General features: G+C 44.3%; 1 protein-coding gene across 1 annotated transcript; it reads left to right on the forward strand.

Moving 5' to 3' along the window:
* The first annotated feature begins 13,353 nt into the window (after positions 1 to 13,353).
* On the forward strand, positions 13,354 to 16,778 carry MAFA (MAF bZIP transcription factor A). The gene has a single exon (XM_074263958.1). The coding sequence runs from the start codon at positions 13,993 to 13,995 to the stop codon at positions 15,055 to 15,057; it is 1,065 nt and encodes a 354-aa protein (XP_074120059.1). The 5' UTR covers positions 13,354 to 13,992; the 3' UTR covers positions 15,058 to 16,778.
* Positions 16,779 to 17,879: the final 1,101 nt, after the last annotated feature.

Genomic DNA, 17,879 nt, shown 5'->3' on the forward strand with positions numbered 1-17,879 from the left:
GACTTTATGTTTCAAAATTTTCTACTTCCCTCTCTTACCTCCCTCTCCCCAAGACAGCAAGCAATCTGATATAGATTAAATATGTTCAATTCCTTTTTAAACATATATTTCCATATTTGTTCATGTTGTGCAAGAAAAAGCAAACAAAAAGATAAAAATCATATGTGTTAATTCACATTCAGTCCCTATAGTCTTTTCTCTGGATGCAGATGGCATTTTCCATCTCAAATCTATTGGAATTGTCTTGAATCACTGCATTAATGAGAAGAGCCAAGTCTATCACAGTTGTCCATCACATAATCTTGCTGTTACTGTGTACAATGTTCTCCTCACTTCACTCAGCATCAGTTCATGTTAGTCTTTCCAAGCTTTTCTGCAATCATATATGCATATTTCTTTAAAAGGGTTTTATTTTTCTTGAGAGGAAAGATATGAAAAGTTAAAATTGATTTTTGCTCATTAAAATAATTTTTAAAATAAAAATAATATAAGCTCCTTGAGAGCAGGGACTATTTTTATAATTGTATTTATGTCTCTAGCATGGCATTTATTCAAAGGATAAATCAAAAAAAGAAAGACCAGAAACAAAGAAGTCAATAAAACACTATTATAATAGTTTGAGTGATGAGAGGTAACAAGAACGTGACCTAGGTAGGGTCTGTGTTGAATGGAGAAAAGGGAATAGATGTGATATATCATGGAGAAAGAATGAACTAGACTTGATGACAGATTGGCTATTGGAAGTGAGGGTGTGAGAGTAAAGAATAAAGGATAACTTCAAGGATTGGAACCTGGGAAGCTAGAAGGATAGCAAGATCCTGAAAATGAATCTGGAAGTTGTAGAGAAGTACATTTAGAGAGAGTTAGGATTTCTATTTTGGATAGGTTGAGTTTGAAGTGCTAATGAGACAACCATTCTGGAGAGCAATTTGGAAGTATGCCCAAAGGGCTTTCAAACTGCATACCCTTTGATGCAGCAGTGTTACTACTGGGTTTGTATCCTGAAGATATATCCCAAAGAGAGATTATTCCAGCAGGCAGTTACTGACGGTACTGAAGTGGAGAAGAAAAGTTAGGGCCAAATGAATAAATTTGGGAATCATATGCATATGAGAGAAGAAGGGGGGGAGAAACAGACAGACAGAGACAGAGATACTGAGAGAGAATGAAGGCTAGATTTTGGAAGAGAGAAAGAGACACACACAGAGAGAGACAGACAGACAGAGAGGGAGAGAAAGAGAGAGAGGGAGGGAAGGAGGAAGGGAGGGAGGGAGAGAGAGGGGAGAGAGAGAGAGAGAGAGAGAGAGGGGGGGGGGGAGGGAGAGAGAGAGAGAGAGAGAGAGGAGAGAGAGAGAGACAGAGAGAGAGAGAGAGAGAGAGAGAGAGAGAGAGAGAGAGAGAGAGAGAGAGAGAGAGAAAGAGAGAGAGAGAAAGAGAGAGAGAGAAAGAGGCAGAGAGAGAGGCAGAGAGAGAGAGAGAGAGGCAGAGAGAGAAAGAAAGAAAGAGAGAGAGAGAGGCAGAGAGAGAGGCAGAGAGAGAGAGAGAGAGAGAGAGAGAGAGAGAGAGAGAGAGAGAGAGAGAGAGAGAGAGAGAGAGATAAAGCACCTAACAATTAGAGCTGTCTCAAAGTGGAATGAATCATCTGGTAGAATCCCTTTCTTCAATGGGCTAAGAATTGCCTTTGAGGTCCCTTCTAACTATAAAAATTTGTGATTCTTTTGTATTTTGACACATGGGGTAAGAAAAGAAAAAGTGGGATGAACTTAATTTTCTCATTAAACCAGGAGGTCAATTCTGCTCTCTGAGATCAAACAAAAAGGATAATCTCCCTTCTACCTGATTATCCTTCAAATACTTTAGAACAAATATCATATGTTCCTTCACTTTTGTTCTTCAGGTTAAGTGTTCTCATCCTGGACAGTTTCTCTTAATGCAGCCTAAGGATGTCACTAGCTTTTTTTGGCTTCCAAAAAGTCGTTCAGTTAGAAGGGATCTTCTGAATCTAGTCTTTTTATATAGAAAAGGGAAATGAGACTCAGCAAAGGTACTTGACCACTTGTCCAAGGTCTCATGTCATGCATTTAATGAGAGACTAATGAAATTACTCTGAGAGACCAATCTCTGAGGGACACCCAATCCATTGCCGATTGGGGAAATCTATGAAACTAGTGAATTAGATTGGATAGGGCTATGTACTAAAACTGTTCCCTGTTCAGTTTAGATCCCATAAAATGATTATATAATGAAAGATATAGTCCCAACAAAAATCCTAGAGCTGATCACCTTCTTCCTTGCCAATCTCTATCTCTGGGTAAAACTTTAGGCCTTCTAAGCCTTTCTCTAGACCAGCATGCCTTTCATAGATTAGGATCCCCTAAATTAAAAGGATTTTTTTCATTAATTTGCATTGTAGGAGGGAAAAGATAAATTCTAGCAAAAGAAGCTTCAATTAAAAATGTGCAACAAAGAAAAAGTTTCTAAGTCCCAAGGTTAACTCAGATTTGGTCCAGTCATCTGCATATGGGGTTGACCTTTCAGATGTCTTAAATTGAGTTTTGATTTGACTCATTCTTTCACAAGCAAGGGGAATTTTGCCAAATAAAGATCACTCTTCCCAAGGCTACCTAAAAATATTGAGTGCTATAAGGTAGTTCATTTGAGAATCCTGGTGGGAGCCTAGTTAGGGACTCTTTAGGATTACAACCTCCATATTGTATCTAGGTTATGCTGTAACACATTTATTATATAGGGTTTTGCCTGTCATCTAGGGGAGGGAGTGGAGGGAGGGAGGGGAAAATTTGGAAAAGTGAATACAAGGGATAATGTTATAAAAAAAATTACCCATGCATATGTACTGTCAAAAAAATTATAATTATAAAATTAATAAATTATTAAAAAAAAAAAAAAAAGAGGATTACAATCTCCACATCCTCCAAGAGTCCATAGGAGTTTTAACATGAGAGTACAGAAATGAGCATGGAAACAGATTATGTTTCTGGATTCCACTTACACACACATTTATACTTCTTGCTTTGCTTGGGATCCATCTTATAAATAATTTGTGTAGCTGGCTCCCTGACCCAAAGAATTAGCCCCTCAGTTTCCATTATGATTTATTTTCTTTGGGTCTCTATTCATCCATTGATTCATTCACTTTCCCTATCAAGGTAAATAGCTTGGAGAATGGGCAAAATAGATTTAAAAGAGTTAGAGGAAAGTAGGTGCAAGACAGTAAATGAGGAAACAGTAAGAGAGCATCTGCTTGTGATCAATGAGTTCAGATCCTCAGACTCAGACAAACAACTTTTATGGTCCTGAAAGAAGTGGTGGACACAAGTAATGGTCAATGACCTTGAAGATAGGGTAGCAAACAAAGGAAGGGGAAGGAAAAAAGCATACAGTGCCAGACACAGTTTTAAGAGCTTTGCAAATATCTCACTTGATCCTCAAAACAATTCTGGGAGATAAGTGCTGTTATTATCCTCATTTTACAGGTAAGGAAACTGAGGTAAACAGATTAAGTGACTTGCCCAAGGCCACACTGCTAATAAGTATCAAACTGTATTCAAACTCAAGTCTTCCAGTCTCCAAGCCTAATGTTCAATGCACTGTGCTTCCTAACTGCCTCAGCAGAATAAGAAAGAGGCAGTCTAACTTAAAAGCGAGCAAATGTCTCCATTCTTAAAATAGTAAATTCTTCAAACTTTCAGCCCATAAGTTATAGCAAAGTTCTACATTGAAACATTTGTATTTAATGGAGATGCTTTCATGGATTTGTTAAGAATAAATCATACCAAATTAAACCATTGTTTTGTTCATGTTTTCTCTTTCTCTTTTATAGTAGTTGTTTTAATACTTTTATTTTCCATAGTTATTTTCTCAGTTACATGGAAAACAAATTTTTATATTTGTTTTTAAAACTTTAAGTTCCACATAACATTTCCACTCCCTCTGGTTTTGTCTGCTTGCATTTTTTATTTCCTTCTCAGGTTATTTTTACCTTACGTCTAAGTCCAATTTTTCTTGTGCAGCAAAATAACTGTATAGATATGTATACATATACTGTATATGTACATGTATGGGTCTGCTTGCCATTTAGGGGAGGAGGTGGGGGTAAGGAGGGGAAAAGTTGAAAAAGAGGGTTTTGCAAGTGTCAGTGCAAAAAATTACCCATGCATATATCTTGTAAATAAAAAGCTATAATAAAAAAAATTTGTTCCAGATTTTCTCCCTTTCTCCCCACTCTCCTCCCATTGAGAAGATATATATGAAATTATGCAAAACATTTCCATAAAAGTCATGTGGAAAAAACTTAGATCTCCCCTCAAAAAAAACTAAGAAAAAAAATTTTAAAGTATGCTTCAGCCATTCTCCAATTGATAATCAAAGGATATAAATAGACAATTTTTAGATGAAGAAACTAAAAACATTTCTAGTCATATGAAAACATAGTCTAAATCACTATTGATCAGAGAAATGCAAATTAAGACAACTCTGAGATACCACTACATACCTGTCAGATTGGCTAGAATGACAGGAAAAAATAATGATGAATGTTGGAGGGGATATGGGAAAACTGGGACACTGATACATTGTTGGTGGAGTTGTGAATGAATCCAACCATTCTGGAGAGTAATCTGGAACTAGCCCAAAAAGTTATCAAACTGTGCATCCAGCTGTGATCCAGCAGTTCTACTACTGGGCTTATATCCCAAAGAAATACTAAAGAAGGGAAGGGGAGCTGCATGTGCCAAAATGTTTGTGGCAGCCCTTTTGTAGTGACTAGACACTGGAAATTGAATGGATGCCCAATTTGGAGATTGGTTGGGTAAATTGTGGTATATGAATATTATGGAATATTATTGTTCTGTAGGAAACGACCAGCAGAATGATGCTGAGTGAAATGAACAGGACCAGGAGATCATTATATACTTCAACAACAAGATATAAGATGATCAATTCTGATAGACGTGGCCATCTTCAACAATGAGATGATCCAGGCCAGTTCCAATGATCTTGTGATAAAGAGAGCCATAGAGCCATCTATACCCAGAGAGGACTATAGGAACTGAATATGGATCACAACATAGCATTTTCACTCTTTTTGTTGTTGTTCACTTGCACTTTATTTTCATCCCCATTTTTCTCCTTTTTGATTTGATTTTTCTTGGGCAGCAAAATAATTGTATAAATATGTATGCATATATTGGATGTAACATATATTTTTACCATGTTTAACATATATTTCATTACTTGTCACCACGGGGAAGGAGTGGGGAGAATGGGGTGGGGGAATTGGAACACAAGGTTTTCCAAAGGTCAATATTGAAAAATTATCCATGCATATGTTTTGAAAATAAAAAGTTTTTAAAAAGTATGCTTCATATGACCAGCAGGATGATTTCAGAAAGTCCTGGGGAGACTTATATGAACTGATGCTGAGTGAAATAAGTAGAATCAGGAGATCATTATACACTTCAACAATACTGTATGATGATCAATTCTGATGGACATGGCCCTCTCCAACAATGAGATGAACCAAATCAGTTCCATTTGTTCAACAATGAAGAGAACCAGCTACAGCCAGTGAAAGAACTCCAGGAAATGAATGTGAACTACTACATAGAATTCCCAATCCCTCTGTTTTTGTCCGCCTACATTTTTGATTTCCTTCACAGGCTAATGGTACATTATTTCAAAATCCGATTCTTGTGCAGCAAAATAACTATATGCATATGTATACATATATTATATTTAACATATACTTTAACATATTTAACATGTATGGGACTACCTGCCATCTAGAGGAGGGGATGGGAGGAAGGAGGAGGAAAATTGGAACAAAAGGTTTTGTAACTGTCAATGCTGAAAAATTACCCATGCAAATATCTTGTAAATAAAAAGCTATAATAAAAAAAGATTATAAAAAAGTATGCTTCATTCAGACACTCAGTTCTTTTTTATGTTTAATTCAAGCTTTAATTTTAATTCAATCTGGACAGGTTGTTGTTGTTTTTTTTTTTTTTTTTCAAAGAAAGGTATTTTGCCTGGATTTAAACATGGCATTTGACTAAATCTTTCATGAGACTAGTCATCCATCCTTCATTCTTGGAACTTTGCCACCATGTCCCTTTGTAGTTATTTCTCCATCTTTCTTAATTTGAAAATAAGTTCCTCAAGGGCAGGAACTCTTTCTTTTTGCTTGTATTTTTATTTCTAGTGCTTAGTACAGTTTGCTACTTAATAAATGCTTAGCAAATGCTTAGTGAGTTGGGATCCTCGTGGCCAAGATGAGAAATGTGAACCAATGGTAATGTAGCTGGATGGATTTAGAACTAACAACTCAGAAGTGTATTGATTAATTATTCAATGTCAGTATAGAAGAAGGCCTGGTAAAAAGCATATCCTTTTATGTGACATTTTTAACAATTTGAAGGATTAGTTGGCATGTTATCAAATTTGAGAATGACAAAAAAATCAAGACCCTAGTTAATATACTGGATGATAGAATTGAGACCCAGAAAGATCACCCCAGGGTTCTGGATTTAAAGATGTATCTGGTCTGAACCCTCATTTTACAGATGAGAAAACTGATACCCTCAAAATTGCTCCCCAGAATTAGGGAGATAGGTCTTCTTCCTCCAAATTCATTTTTCCTTTGTACTACTGAAGCAATATCTTTCAGTACCTTGTAAAGAAAAAAAAATTCTTTTTCCCCATAAAAATTGTATCCAGTATTATTAATTTCAGTATTTTCTTTGGAACTTTATTAAAAATCAGAAACTCTATGAACACAATTGCAAAACACTTTCCACAAAAAAAGACAGATCTAAACAACTGGAAGAATATGAAGTGCTCGTGGGTAGGCCGAGCTAATATAACAAAAATGACAATTCTACCTAAATTAATCTAGTTATTCAGTGTTATACCTATCAAACTGCTAAGAAATTACTTTAAAGAGTGAGAAAAAATAATAATAAAGTTCATCTGGAAAAACAAAAAGTCAAGAATTTCAAGGGAATTAATGAAAAATGCAAATGAAGGAGCTTTATTGAAAATATTAAAATATTTTGGTGTCTTCCAGGGTTTCAATAGATTGGAACGATGAGCTGAATTTGAAAACAGTCCTCATTTATATTATTGATTTATGAGCTACAAAGTCTTCTGCATATATTATCTCTTTTTGAGTCTCACGGCAGCTCTGTGAGATAGGTATGACAAATAATATTATTTCCGTTTTTCAGATGTGGAAACTAAGACTCCCTTTTTCACAAGTAAGTAATTAATTGGCAGAGCTCGGAATTCAGACTCAGATTATCTGTTTCCAAATCCAGCATAGTCTACTGTTTGATACTAACAAGATAAAATGTGAAGCTTAATATAAAAGGGTTCACTTCGAAATATTAGCTAGCATTTTTATAATGTTTTAAGATTTACAAAGTGCTTCATAAATATTAACTCATTTAATCCTCAACTGTGGGAGACAGGTGCTATTATTGGTCTAATTTCACAGATAAAAAAAAATTGAGGCAAAGATTTAGTGACTTGCTCAGGGTTCCACAGCTTGAAAGTATCTTGAGTCTGGATTTGAACTCAGATCCTTCTAAGTACAGGTTTGACCACTGCATCACCTAGCCACCAATTTAAAAAAAAATCAGTGAGATGAATCCAGAATCTGGTAGATTTAGCCATAGAACAATTTTTGTGAAAAAGGATGTGGAACTTTTAGAGGGCTATAAGTTTGTATGAGTAAGCAATGTAATGTGACAACCAAAAAAATGAATCTTGGGGCTACATTATAGTAGTGACCAGAACAAGGGGATGTGGTCTCCCCTACCTCTGCCCTAGCCAAACCCCTTCTCAAATTCCATGCTTATTTCTGGGCAGGAAGGACATTGTCAGGCTGTGATGTGTTCAAAGACTATAACCAAGATAGGTAGAAAACAAGAGACAAGGTTATACGAATATAGTTTTAGAGCTACACAGAACTTCCTAAACTATCTAGTCCAACCCTCATTTTACACATAGGGGAACTGAGATTTGAAAGGTCAAGGCATTTGCTCATTCTCACACAGGGCAGACAATAAATGGCAGAGTTATAATTAGTTGAAGAAACAGATGAGGTTTATTGTGGAAAAGAAAGGACTTAGGGGAGAGATGAGAGCTATCTTCCAGTATTTGAAGAAGAATTAGGCTTGTTTTGCTTGGCCCCAAAGGGCAGCATTAAGACTAATGGGTGTTAAAAGGAGACAGATTTCACTAAATTATAAGGAAAAGCAGTCCAAGAATTAGAACCGTCTAAAAGTGGAATGGGTTGCCTCAGGAGCTGGTGAGTTCCTGGTTACTGGAAGTCTACAGACAGTCAACAAATATTAAGCACCTACTATGTGCCAGGAACTGTGCTAAGTGCTGGGATGAAACAAAGATTCCTGCTTCTGTTGGAGGCTGGATTAAATGACCTCAAAATTCCTTCCAATGCTGCAATTAAGTGACTCTGAATGATCACTTCCTGGGATACACCTGAAACCTGACCTGCTGAGGAAAATCTATGGCTGTAGTCCTCAACATGTGGTCCTGGGAGCCCTAAAGATCTTTTCAGAGCAGAGCGGGTCCTTGAGGAAAATACAATTTTGATAATAATCCTAAAATGTTTTCATTTCAAATGTGGTAAGTATTGATGGATATGACCCACATAAACAGAAGCTTTTGGGGAAAGTCTCAATTTACAAAAATGTAAAAGAGTCCTGAGACTAAAAATTTTTTTAATTTTCATTATATATATTTTTAATAATATTATCCCTTGTATTCATTTTTCCAAATTATCCCCCCTCCCTCAACTCCTTCCCCCTCATGACAGGCAATCCCATACATTTTACATGTGTTACAATATAACCTAGATACAATATATGTGTGTAAATACCATTTTCTTGTTGCACGTTAAGTATTAGATTCCGAAGGTACATGTAATTTGGGCAGATAGACAGTAGTGCTAACAGTTTACATTCACTTCCCAGTGTTCCTTCTCTGGGTGTAGCTACCTCTGTCCATCATTGATCAACTGGAAGTGAGTTGGATCTTCTTTATGTTGAAGATTTCCACTTCCATCATACAGTATTGTTGTTGAAGTGTATAATGATCTTCTGGTTCTGCTCATTTCACTCAGCAACAGTTGATGTAAGCTGAGACTAACATTTTGAAAATTGATAATGTAGGGCATTGGCAAATTAAATTGAACAAAGATGTGTTTCTTTTTCTGCCTAGAACCCAGTTGCCCTAGAATCCTTCAGCCTTCCTAACCTTCCCATATTTCTTCCTCTCCATTCCCTAACTCCAGGCAAAAATCTGACTGCCGAGTCTCTCCTCTTCCTGGCCACTGAGCTTTGCTAGAGGAAGTCATATTACCACGCCAATCAGTTCCACTACATATTTACATGATGTAACCTTGGCTGATCCCTTTATGCTATTTCTCAGTCCTCATATCCCTCTCCAGTTGATGGCCTATTCCTTCTTCTCAGTAGCTGTTTCATATCTTTTCTAAGTCTCAGGTCTCACTTTGATATCTTCAACAAACCAATTCCATTGTAGATCACACTACTAAAATGAATTTGGTAAAAAAGGAAAGCATTAGAATGGTCTTCAGACAAATATCTTCCATTAACTCAGTCTCTATCTTTGTACAACTCACTTCATCCCGCTCCTCTCACCCATCCCCATTAGATTGTGAGTCTCCACTTCCAGCAGCCAAAATCATCTTCCTAAAGTGTAGATCTGACCACAGAAAAGTCAATAAACTCTAGTGGGTTCCTCTTTCCTTCAAGATCAGTAGAAAACCCTTTCTTTGGCATTTAAAGTTTTTTTTACAACTAAGCCCCTCTTTTCCTTTCCAGTCTTCTTACTACAATGTCCCATACACTCTAGGTTCCAGGTACACTGTCCTATTTGTTGCTCCTCATATATAACACTCTATCTCCTAATTCCCAATAGCTTTCCGTTAATTCTCCTCCACGCCTAGAATACTGTCCTGTAAAGAAGAATTAAGAATGACTCTTGAGGCTTTGAACTTGAATGAGTAGAATGATGGTGGTCCTTTCAACAGAAATAAGGAAGTCAGGGAAAAGGGTTTGAGGAAAGATGGGTCCTGTTCTGGATATGTTAAGTTGGAGATGCCTGCAGAACAGAAATGCAAATTATGAATGTGCATTTGACTATCTGTATCATGTATTTATATCCCAGGGACTATGATAGGTAGAAGCTGTGTTGCAAAGATGAACTGAAACAGCTCCTGACCTCAAAGAGCTAGAGAAATGCAAATCAAAATCTTATATGTGATGTTTTACTCTAAGATTGGCAAAAATGGCCCCTAAAGTGAACAGTCACTGTCAGAGGAGCTATAGGAAGATAGGCACACTAATACAATGTTGATCAACCTGTGGATTGGCCCAACAATTTGGATTTCAATTTGCAATAATTATACAAAAACAAATGAATCAACGGTTCATGCTCTTTAATCCCAGGATGTAAAAGACAGAAATAAGAACTCAACATAATAGCAAAATATTAGTAGCATCATTCCTTGTGGTAGCACCAAAAAGAAAAAGAAAAGAAAGAAAATAGAAAGAAAAGTTGCAAAACAGATGAAAAATGGTGGTATTGTGGATGTGATAAAATAAAAAAACTTTTCATGGTAAAAAAGAAAAAATTCAGAGACACATGGAGATATTTGTATAAATGGATGCAGAGTAACTAACCCCCCCCCCGCAAATACACAATAATTAAAACTGTGTAAACTGAAATGCCACAAAAAGGAAGGCATTATAAATTTATAAATTCAACATGTTTCAGAGAGTTCATTTCTCCTCCCATTTAAGCCTTTTTCATCATCTGGCTATTTTCTGTCTTTACTTACACAGACCTCTACAAACTCTTAAAATCCAGCCTAAGTACTAACCTACTTGCTGGTCCTTGTACATAACACCTTGTCTCTTACCTGCATGCCTTTGAGTTGCTTGCTCCTTACTTCTAGATTGGTCTCTCTTCACTCCCACTTCTCAGAAGCTCCAACTTCCTTCAAGAATCATCTCAAATGCAACCTTCTAAGGATACCTTTTTCAGTCCCTCCAGTTTCCTCTCTCAGGTAACCTTCCACCTACTTCATGTGCCTTATAAGTCTTTTCCATCAGAATATAAGCTCTATGAATGTTGGGACTGCTTTTACTTTATCTTTGTATCTCCAATGCTTAGCACAATGTCTGGTATATTGTAAATTATTAATAAATTCTTATTGATTGATTGGAAAACAACCAGGGATCAGGAAAAAAGACCATTTAAACATGCTTCCTCATGGCAGAGAAGTGGAGGACTACTTGTATACATTATCATGTATAGCTTTTGTCTTTGTACCTACTATAGTGTTTTTACTTAATTGTTCAACAGGGATTGGGAGAGATGTTAAAAAATGACTGTGAAATAGATGGGCATCAAGGAAGTTAGATAAATAGACAGATATGCTTCGAAGAATCAATAAGACTTGTTTTTTAAGACATCTGGCTTATGGGTATACACCTATGGTTCTTGTTGGCAGGGAGGCTGCCCCAGAGCTTGGGGGTTCTGAGCTATAGTGAGGCAAAAGCTATCTGAGTGACCACACAAAGAACGGTACCAATATGGTGAGCCTGGGAGCAGAGAGCTACCAGGATGCCTGAGGAGGAAGTTAGAAAAACAGAGCAGGCCCAAGCTTCTGGCCTGGCCAATACTGAGATCAGGCCTGTGAGTGTCCACTGTACTTCTAGCCTGGGTGAGATAGAGAATCTCAAAAATTAAAAAAATTAAAAACTCAGTGTTTTGAATATTGTTTGTAGCTTAAAATAAGGAATTTGCCTTAATTAATTGTTTAAAATGAAAAGAGAAAAGAACAAACAGAGGAGAACTGAAGGAACTCACATCTGAAGCCATAAGTCATTGATAGCCACGGCATGGAGAATAAGAAAGGTTTGCAGTAGTTGGCTGTAGAGAATGCTCTGGGGAGTTTGGCCACGCAGAAGAGATGCTGCACAGCATTGAGGGGCCAGCTCCTCTTCCTGGCTCCCGATGTTCCCCTCCCTTGTCTGTGTCTCCCAAACCCCTCTCTCTCAGTTTTTACCATCACCCTGAAAAAATCTGCAGACCCACCGCCCCGCGGCTGGAGCTGGACAGCTCCGTGCGGATTCCCCTCCGGCCCACGCTACATTGGGTAGGGATTGTCTTTTTCCCTTCACTCCCAAATCTGCAACTCCTATTTCTGCCACTACCTTTGATCCTTCCAGCGACCCAAAACTCATTTTCATCTCTAACCCCCCTCTCGCCAGCCTCTCTGTGCCAGCCTCTCCCGAAGCTGCCTGATGTTCCGGGCCGGGAGCCCCTCCCTGCGCATCTGGGTGATGTTTGGGAGACGAGGATAATACTGTAATCAACAACAAGGGAGAGGCGGGAAAGAGCGGTGGGAACGAGTTAGTTTGGAAGCGGACCGCTTGGGTTACGGGCCTGGTTCCACCACGTACACGGCTGCATGGACTCGAACAGGTCTCTCTGAGCCTCCGTTTCCCCGTTTGTAAAATGAGCCTGAATTAGATCACTGGTCTCCAAGGCCTCGGTCTTAGGCTCTTTCCTCCCAGAAGTCCTAGGAACTGGACCGCAGGACACCAAGAAGTGCGCCCTGCAGCCTGCTCCATCCACTCCAAGGACCGGTGCTTGTCCCAGTTTGAGGAGGACGGATGGGAAAGAACGTTCCGGTTGTGAGATGCAGGATGGAGGCAGCGGAAGCATCTAGCTGGATGAAGAGCTGGAAGGGATCTTAGGGATCACCTCCTCCGACCTTTTCTTTTACAAAGAAACTGAGGCTCAGAGAGACTGACTTCCTGCCGGACAGTAACTAGCGGAATTGGCATTCACAGCCAGTCACCCCACTGGTCCAGCTGAAAATGCAGTGGAAGAACTATTAGACCTCTGGTAACCACAGGCACCCCCAGACCGAACCGGCCCTGGACTCCAGCTGTCCGGCTGCGCATCCCACTCTGGAACCTCCCTCCCTCAGTGTGCAATCCCAGGCATCTGCCACTAGGGGGCCGTGCCCCTCTCTCCCGCTCCCAGCTTTTCTTCCCTTCCGCTTACCCACAGCTGTTTCCCGCAGGAGATTGACAGCTGGGCTCCCGGGTTGCCATGGGGATAGGCAAATGAGGTCGGACGGGCTGGGGTTCCGATTGGCCTGGGGGCTGTTACCCCCGCCCGAGGAGGCGGGCTTGGGCACCGCGCTCTATAAAAGGGCTGAGTGCTGTCTTCAGCGTTTCAATCTTGTTGAGGAGGGGGTGGGGGGGGGCGCCGGGGCGGGCCGGGCCGGGCCGCGCAGCGCGGCTAAGGAAACCGTGGGAAGAGGAGGAGGTGGGAGCCGCGGCGGCCGCTGCAATCGCTGCGAGAGCCAAAGAACAGCGATCGCAACCTAACGGGGACAGGAAGGCGGTGGGGCCGGGGGAGGGCACCGGCTCTGGGAGCCCCGAGCGTGCCGGGACCCGGTGACTTTCTCAGCGAAGACGCACGAGAAGCGGGAGCCGACCAGGACGCCCGAGAGTTTCCTGGCGAAGGCGAGTGGGGGCCTCCCAGCACTTCAGTGAGTTCTCTCCGCCAAACTTTTCTGCCTCCCCCTCCTCCCTCGCGGGAAAGTGTTCCGCTCGCTCCCCCTCTCGCCGCCGCCCCAGCTGCCCGCCGCAGGCAGGACCAGGACTTATACACTTCGCGCCCCCTCGGGGGAAGCCTGCGGGAGGCGGGGGCGTGCCCAGACCCCCGATTTAACTAGCGTAGAGGGTGGGGGGGGAGAGGCCCGGAGGCTCCCCCCCCATCGTCCCCGCCCCCAGTTCTCGCCCTTGACCCCAGCCCGCCCGCCCCGTCGGGGGTGACATCCTCCTCCCGCCGCCCTTGAGCTGTCAGGGCGCGGGGGGCGGGCCGGGGCAGGGCCTTCCTGAGATGGCCTCGGAGCTGGCGATGGGCGGCGAGCTGCCCAGCAGTCCCCTGGCCATCGAATACGTGAACGACTTCGACCTGATGAAGTTCGAAGTAAAGAAGGAGCCCCCCGAAGCGGAGCGCTTCTGCCACCGCCTTCCCCCAGGCTCGCTCTCCTCCACGCCTCTCAGCACCCCTTGCTCCTCCGTCCCTTCTTCGCCCAGCTTCTGTGCCCCAAGCCCAGGCACCGGCGGCGGCGGCGGCGGCGGCGGAGCAGCCACAGGGGGGCCCCCGGGGCCGCCGAGCGGGGGCCCCACACCCGTCGGGGCTGTGACTGGCAAGCCCCAGCTAGAGGACCTGTACTGGATGAGCGGCTACCAGCATCACCTCAACCCCGAGGCGCTCAACCTGACCCCGGAGGACGCGGTGGAGGCGCTCATCGGCAGCGGCCACCACGGCGGCCACCACTCGGCCTCGGCCTACGAGACCTTCCGGGCTCAGGGTTTTCCGGGGGGCGGCGGGGGCGCCGGGGAGGAGCTGGGGCCGGGCCATCACCACGGCGGTCACCACGCAGCTCACCACCACCACCACCACCCGGGCCACCACCACCACCACGGCGCGGGCCACGGCCACGGCCACCACGTGCGCCTGGAGGAGCGCTTCTCCGACGACCAGCTGGTGTCCATGTCTGTGCGCGAGCTGAACCGACAGCTGCGGGGCTTCAGCAAGGAGGAGGTGATCCGCCTGAAACAGAAGCGGCGGACCCTGAAGAACCGTGGCTACGCGCAGTCCTGCCGCTACAAGCGGGTGCAGCAGCGGCACATCCTGGAGAGCGAGAAGTGCCAGCTGCAGAGCCAGGTGGAGCAGCTGAAGCTGGAGGTGGGCCGGCTGGCCAAAGAGCGGGACCTGTACCGGGAGAAATACGAGAAGCTTGCGGGCCGAGGAGGCCCGGGGGCAGGGGCCGGAGCCGGGGGGCCCGGGGCAGCGGCCGGGGGAGCTGGCAGCGGCAACGCGGGCTTTCCCAGAGAGCCCTCTCCGCCCCAGGCCGCCCCCGGGGCAGCCAAAGGGGCAGCTGATTACTTCCTGTGAGCTTTGCCCCTTGTCGGGGCCGCGGCTGGGGCTCCGGGTAGGCCTCGGGGAGTGAGCCGAAGAGCGGCCGAAGCGCGGATTCGGCCCCTCTCCTCTCTAACCAGAGCTCTCCGTGCCCTCCTTCGGCCTCTGTCAAGGCGTTGCCCGCTCTGCCCGAGAATCGGGGCCCTGAGCCCCCGCCGGGCCCAAAGGCGCTGTGAACTTTGTAAATTTCCAGAAGCCACCTAGGAAGGGGATTTCCTTGGGGAGGTGGGGTAGGATGGCGACAGCCCCCGAACTCTGGGGGCTACTTCACACTCCGGAGTCTTAACCTAGGGCCGGACTGGGAGAGACGGGGGCGGCGGAGGTAATCAGGCAAGAAGCAGTCCTGCGAAGGTCGCCTCCGCTAAACTTTTCTTAAGACTTTGTAAAGCACTAGCCCCAGCGGCGCTCCAGGCGGCTCTGAACTGCTGCTCCCAGTCACCTTCCACCCCGCCGGGCCTCCCTGCATGCGGGCCATGTATGGACTCGGGGGGCTCCTTGCTCGGGCCTGAGGCGCGTTTCCCTCTCCAGCACTTTGGCGTCTTTAGGGTTTGCATCCTTTTAATTCTGTCCCAATCTCCCGATCCCAACTCTGCGCACAGAAAAGTCTTAAAGGGACGGGCCAGGGCACAGGTTCTGGAGGCCTGAGCGTCCCCAGGCTCCTCGCCCCGAGCGGTTAACTGCAGTCTCCTACTTCAGGGCCGGCGGGCACCCTGCTTAGCTGCCCCGGGAGAATGCCCCCCTTCCCCCGAGTCCGGTCCAGGATTCCCTCCAGGCTCGGAGCTGAAAGTATGGGTGGAAGGGGACTTTGCCTGCTCGGACTCTGTTCCCTCCGGTCCCTTCGGCTAAGATGGTGCTGACCACGGGGATAATGTTCGTTATTATTGCTACTACTATCATTATTATTATTATTATTAATCTTATTGCTATGAGGATGGAGAATGGTTATTTTAAACAGGAAACTTGAGCCAGATTTAACTTATTTAAAGGAGGCCACTTGTACATATGTAGAATTTAGGTTTGGAGGGCTCAGCTCTCGTCCTTTGCTCTTGCTCTTTCTCCGGCTGTTTCTCGCAGTCTGCCTCTGTCTCTCTCTGTCTCTGTCTCTCTCTCTCTCTCTCTCTCTCTCTCTCTCTCTCTCTCTCTCTCTCTCTCTCTCTCTCTCTCTCTCTCTCTCTCTCTCTCTCTCTCTCTCTCTTCCTTTCTCTCTTCCCCTTGTTTATCTCAGTGTCTGCTTTTTAAACCTCTCTCACTCCGCCTGTCCCTTTTTCTTCTACTTGTTTTTTCTCTGTTCCTTCATCTCTTTCCCTCCTAATTAAAATTCTCTCCCTCTTTCTCCTATTTCTTCTGTTTTGCTTGATGATTTTAAAAACAAAAACTGGAGGGGAAAAAAAATCCTCCCCAAGCTCTGAGTCTTAACCCCAAAGTTTCTGTCCCAGCATGTGCGAGACCACTGAGTGAGCAGCTGCCTGCCGTCTGCCCCCGAACCGCGGGATGCCTGCTGGCCCTCCCTTTAGGCAGCCCATCTTAGGGCGGCTATCCTGCCAGCCAGTCCCCCACGCGGGTCCCAGAGCTGCCGGCTGCCCGCCCACAGCTATTGGCGTTTTTTTTGTTTTGTTTTGTTTTGTTTTGTTTTTTAGAGATTTAAACCAAGAGAAAGTATCTATGCTGTTTAATCATACTACTACTATTACTGCTATTCTGGGGGGGGGGTAAGGGTGGGTCGAGGGTGGGTGGGGGGAGCAAAGGAAGCCCGTGCAGGTGGAATGGAGACAAACTCCAGCTGGCAGCCTGCGGCAGTGGCCGGAGCAGGCGGACTTAGGCCGCGGGCTGTAATTTCTCTATGCACCAGATTGTATTTATTATTCCCTGGAAAACGAATCCTTTTTTTTTTTTTTTTTTTTTTTTGCCCTGGAAGATGAGTACAGAACGCACAGGGTTTCTAGCAAACCCAGAATTGACAAGCGGAGAAGGAAATGAGGCCCAGGCCGCGAGGAAATTTTTTTTTTTTTTGTACCTTTTAATTTAAACTGCTTCGTGTTTCGTTTGCGTTTTTTGTTTATTTTTATTTTGTTGTTGTTGTTTTAAAGCGTGATGGCCTTTGGGGGGTGGGGTGGGAAGGGCCACGGGCGGAGTGCAAGAGAAGATGCTCCCAGCCTGAAGGGCCTGGCCCAAGATATCCCCGGGGTTCCTGGCGGCCTCCAGGTCTGGCCGGGCCCCTGGCCCTTTTGTCCTTTAGTTCGAGTCCCTCGACTTCATCCAGCTTCTAAGGCCCGGGGAGTGGCCCCCTCCTCCTCAAGTGTGGGGCTGACTTTTTCCTTTCCTTTTCTTTATTTTATTTTTCCATTTGCTACGAAAACTGAGGAAAGAGAAAAACGAATAAACCTGTTGAGATGGAAGCGCCGCTGTCGCCTCCGTTGCTCTGTTTGGGGGGCAGGGGAGCGAGTCTGAGTCTTGTTTCCGGGTCTATCTTGGAAGGGAAGTGGGGGGAGTCGCGGAGGCCCTGAAGGGTCCAAGGTTACCAGCGAGAAAGAGTCGCAGTCATGGCCCGGGCTAGAGGGACTGGGGAGGGGCGGGGCCGGGAGGGCTGGGGTGGGGAGCTGGGGCTGAAACTGACCAGGCCTTGGTAAGAAGAGGAGCGGTCCGGGCTGCCCAGCCCACGCTGGGTCAGCCCCGCTGCCCTTTGGTCGCTTTGCTTGGATGGCTGTCGGGAGTTTGCAGGCGGGAGGAGGTGCACTTTTTGTTTGTTTTTGTTTTTCCCAGTCTTAAAACGAAGCCTCAAAAATCAAACAGTAATTAGA

The sequence above is a fragment of the Sminthopsis crassicaudata genome, chromosome 1, assembly GCF_048593235.1.
Source record: "Sminthopsis crassicaudata isolate SCR6 chromosome 1, ASM4859323v1, whole genome shotgun sequence".
Lineage (NCBI taxonomy): Eukaryota > Metazoa > Chordata > Mammalia > Dasyuromorphia > Dasyuridae > Sminthopsis > Sminthopsis crassicaudata.

Coding starts and splice junctions, on each gene's coding strand:
- MAFA (XM_074263958.1), top strand. CDS start 13,993: ATGGCCTCGGAGCTGGCGATGGGCGGCGAGCTGCCCAGCAGTCCCCTG.